Here is a 5000-nt window from a genome sequence, read left to right as displayed (position 1 = left end):
GCTACACCTCAACAGGAAGAACAAGTGCATAAAGTCAGCTGTAACCTTTGTGCGCCCAGAAATATTATTAATCTCTAATACGATAACATGATACCTCTCCATGAGCAAATACAGCATGCAGTAAAGAGAGAAGGGAGGGGAAGAAACGTTCTTACCTTTACGTCTGAGAAGTAGGTTTTCAGCATATTGGAACTTGGGTACCGGGTGTAAAAGAACATGAGCTTGGCCTTTTTCAAGTGGTTCGGTGACAGGCCTTCCTGCATGTAGGATTGAATTAGTAAAGGAAAATGCCATTCTTGAGAAAGCCCCTTCTGAACACACAGGACTGTTGAGGTGCCCCCTAAAACACTCCACCGTTCCCCAGACCATGGGAGGAAATACTAACACCGAAATCGCTGTGCTGTAATATTCTGTGAAACAGCTAAAGGAGGATGTGAGGCCATGTAACTCAAACCCTGTGTTTCCTACCAGTTTTGGTGCTGGGGGTCGGGAATCTTGCAAGTTTACGGCTTGTGTACCATATGTACGCTCACTTGTTGCTAAGGAAACAAATGCACGAAGCATGTGCCGCCGAAAACTTATCGGAAGCTTTTTCTCCCTCTCCTTTGCAATTCCAGCTGAAGTTTATTTTTCCTCCCAGTGTTGAGCCGCTCGCAGGGAAGAAAACGAACGCTCGTGAGGTGATGGGTGCATTTCGTCATTTTAAGCGGTGTTCTGTGCCGTCAGTGCGTTTCACCCAGTTCATTCACGACGGTAAATCTTAACATCCTGAGCAACTCTGCTCTTTGCTTTGCTCCTTGCAAGCCAAAGCAAAATCTGTACTAGGCAGAGCCCCTCTGCTGCCCAATCCCCCCCATCACAAACTTGTCGCCTCCTGATTTACACAGTTAACTCCTCGGAGAATGAAGCTGTATTTAGGGCTAACCAATCGATAAATGCGGGCTAGCGGATCAATAAATGGCCACTTACCCTATAAGGCGGCCTATTTATCCTGGAAACATCATTACCTTTTAGATCTGTAAACAGAAGCAACTAAAAGAGTTCCCAAGGGAATGTGAAGCTAACCATAACAATCTCGGCTTGCTGATTTTTCTCCCAGCTTCTTGGCTCCCTTTTGTGTACTGCGTGCTAGGACGGCTCTGGTCACATCTGTGCCGCAGGCTGGCCCTGCCATTTCCTCAGCAAATTAATGGCTTTATAATTTATCAGAAATGAAGATGCACGTGGAGAAAATCAATGTGGCCCCCACAAGGTCAATTAAGGGTTCTTCCCAGAAGCTTCTCTAAGGACTGCTTCTCCTAAACACAATTGTTGAAAATTTCTCTCAGTTCACACCTTACGGTGGGGGGAAGGTCAACCAAGTTGACAGATGCGCTGCAGCCAAGGTGCCTCTTCCAACCTTACGGCCGGGCACACGTCAGCACAGAACGGCTCACTCCAGGCCTCGAGATGGAAAACACAGACTAATTTTTATCAGCAGGCTACTGACGCTACTGATTAGCTCAGATTTTTCAGCAGAATTCCTTTTTCACTAGTTCGTGAAATCTACTGAAACTCTCTCCCTTTATTTCAGTTACAGGGTTCATTTTTAGATGGGAAAAGTGTAGCATTTAAATAAACCCCAAACACCCAACAACAGCAACAAAAAAAAGTCATTGACAATATTAGTTTAAAAACCTCTTATTATCTGGAAGTACACGGATAACAGCTCAGCTGAACTTGCATTTTGTTTTAGATGCTTAATGATTACAAAGAAGATAATTTATGACTGACATACTTCTTGTGCCAAGAGAAGAGTTGAAAGAACCTCCAGTTACCTCCATTAGACTGATAGAGAAGTCTAAAAGAGCATTACACTCTGCAGTGCCATCTGTCAAAATACGTAAGTGAAATAATAGTAGCAAGCTGTCACCTATTGCTTAGCGATAAGAGTTTTAGACAAATCAAAACTTCTACACCAGAAATCCATTTTGTTATGTGATCCTTTCAGGAAAGTGGGGGTCCGAAGGGGAACTCCAGTAAGTAAAAGGAAAAAAAAAGAATAAATCCCAAGTCAATTTGCGATTCCTCTGACGCTGACAACGTGTTAATACTGGGCTTGGGGTATATTCTCTTTCAGTGCAAGCTCAAAGATGGACTTAAACTTTCAAAAAAAGCGCTCATATTTGCTGGATTTAAGCATATTAGACAGTTGTCTAAGCATTTGGATTCCTTCTGCATTTAGGATTTTTAAATATTTTCTGCTCTAATGCCAGAGGATATTGATATTGAATGAAACATGTATTAAAAGATGTTCTGAGACTCAAATTCCCAGAAATCCATTTTTTATTAAAATTATACTTGTTCTTAAGTACTTGGAAGCCTTAAAGCGATATCAAATACGCGACAAATCTGTATATCTTGATCCTAAGGTTAACGCTTTACTGCGATAAAAAGATACGATCTGCAATAATCAAGCAAAAAACAGTTAATGACAGTCTTAAGAGCTATGAATTAGGTAACCCATTGCTATTTCAGAAAAAAAAAAAAAAACAAACCAAACCAAAAAAACCTGAACTGACCAATTGCTTAATTTCCTTTTTAAGTGCTTGGGCTGAAAAGCAACTGTTCTTCCAAGAAAGCACTAGCTGTTTCCAGGATACTTACACACGCACAATGACTCATGATGAAATAGATTCAGTAAACATACAGCTGTACCGAACACGAGCTAAGCCCCATTCAAGGCCAGGAAAGAAAACGAGCACAAATAAATATTAAGGAGGTAAAGGGAGGAGGGGTGCCGAATGGAACGCAAACAAGCTCCGTCCCAGCAGCTCGTGTGGCTTGCCTCAATTCTCTTAGCTATAGCTTTGTGAAGACAGATGACATTCAATTCTATGGGTAATGCAAAATAGACAATAACTGCTGAAACTTGAGCCAGCTGCCAGGTGTAAAAAAAAAAAAAACCCACAAAAAAAAAAAAAAAGAAAAGAAAAAAAAAGGAAAGGGAAAAAAAAAAAGAGGAGAGAAAGAAAAGATGATAAATCCATAAATTAATGAAAGACATCTGCTCAGGAACATAAAAGATCAGAGGAACAGTACACTGCAGCTGAACCTAAAGCGGTGTTCAAACAACCTGAGAGTCTCGGCATTGTGCGTTTACACAGCACGACGTAGCCCCACCTAACGCAGCCGCAGCAAAAAAAGGCAAAACGCTGAGAAATAGGAAGTGAGGGACCAGGAACCACACACACATCCCTGGTCTTGGGTGTTTTAACGGGAGAAGCGTTGCACAACATTTGACTCATTCGCACCTGGATCCTCCCAGGTAACGCTCCTCTTTGACAAAAATATTTTTCAGCAGAGCTGATCTTTCACTCCCAGCCTGAGCTCCCACAAATGCTCTCTAATGAGCTTTCCTAGCCCACACACGTATTAAGCTGAAGGAAAAGAGGTAAGAATAGGCTGTATCAGGTAAAAAAAAAATCTGCACTAGCACAGCCAAGCTGCTCCCTACGTTACATCTCAGGTGCTTTTAATCAGCAAAGCTCCAAATAACTGGATCTCAGAGCATCTTCAAGACCCTCCAAAGAACAGGCTGGCTGGAAAGTATGTGCTCGTCACCCAGGTTTTACCAACAGCATGGAGTTATCCAGATTGCTGTACAATTGCTCATATTTTATTATATATTTTTTAAAAAAGTTTAATTAGTTTAATTCTAGTCAGACGTAATAACTCCTCATTTCAAAATGTTGTAATTCACTAATTATAGCTTCCAAATATTGGGACTGTGAAACTCATTCCAGTTGGATTGAAATTCTGTTTAAAAATAAATAAAATCATAGAAAGTTTTGTTAATGTTTTAAAGCCCTCCTTCCAGGGAGAGCAGCACTAAACTTCTTCACCTTTACAGATGTCTTAGCAGCACACAAATTACTGTTGTGCTTCAATTTTGATCTATGCAAATGTTTTGGGACTGAACAAGGCTATTTTTCTTGAGATGCAAAGAGGATGCATGACAAAGGAAGACCATGCAGGAAAACAATTCACTGTCTGTTTCTTTTGGAATTTGAATAAAACTTAATATTTGATTAAACAGATTAGTTTGCAAAGATACAGACTGCATTCATGACTGAGATGGGAATTTGTGCTGCAGGTGCATCTTATCTTGTTTAGCAACATACGCAAACATTAACCATTTCCTTCTGCAATTCCGCAAAGAACGATCAGATACATTTTACAGGCGTTGGGGTGGATTAAAAAAAGAACCAAACCAAGCCAAAACCAGGCTAGTTCAGTGGTTTAGCCTACTCCTAAACCCAAAACCTGGCTGTATCTGCTAGCCTTAATGTTCTGTATTGTCCAAGAAAACAGATGTTGCTTTCTCAAGGGAAGAAAGATCTGCTGCTCTCAAGAAGTACAGTCCCTATATGAGCACATTCAAGCATGTAAAATAAAAGTGCCACAACAGAATCGATCACAAACAAACCGACCTCCGTCCTCTCCCTTTCCCTGGAAAGTGCAAGCCTACCTGGACAAATGAGCCACTGCTAGAAAAAAAACCCGTCTGTCCCCGCAGCTGAGCCGAATACAGCTGCTCCTTAACAAACCTGTTTGTCCCAACAGCTCTGTCTCTAAACACAGATCAAACCGCAGCCTGCGACAGCATCTGTGGGCAAGTCAGAGCGCTTTCACAATGGCAGGGGAAGAAATGGGGCAAGGCAGCAGGAAAGGAGTCACTTCACGTGGTGTTTCCCTCACCCAAGCCTGGGAGCTGTGGGCGACCCTCGCACCCCTGTTTCAGCAGAAGCAACAAGCTCCATCAGTGACCGCAGGTGAGACTGAACAGGAGAAGGAGAGAAACAGCAAGGGGCAAGGGACAGATGCTCCATGGGTGGAGAAGACCATGTGCAGCCCCAGAACTACTCCTACTTCACCTGCTTGGCATTTTTCACCTCTGCTCACTCCCCTCCCAAGATGGGAGAGCTACTTGTGTACAAAAACAATTAGTATGCCACTGT

At 42.2% G+C, this 5000-nt stretch overlaps 1 protein-coding gene across 1 annotated transcript in view; it reads right to left on the bottom strand.

The window, feature by feature from the left end:
• PROX1 (prospero homeobox 1) overlaps window positions 1-5000 on the bottom strand; it is a gene marked incomplete at its 3' end in the record, with an annotated part of 15222 nt that overhangs the window by 5442 nt on the left and 4780 nt on the right. The window contains exon 3 of the mRNA XM_084261095.1: window positions 156-295. Coding sequence (XP_084117221.1) covers window positions 156-295 — 140 coding nt within the window. The remainder of the gene's footprint in view (window positions 1-155; window positions 296-5000) is intronic.

Source organism: Gallinula chloropus, assembly GCF_964237585.1.
Source record: "Gallinula chloropus genome assembly, chromosome: 3".
NCBI classification, from domain to species: domain Eukaryota; kingdom Metazoa; phylum Chordata; class Aves; order Gruiformes; family Rallidae; genus Gallinula; species Gallinula chloropus.
This window is presented reverse-complemented; position numbering and strand designations above follow the sequence as displayed.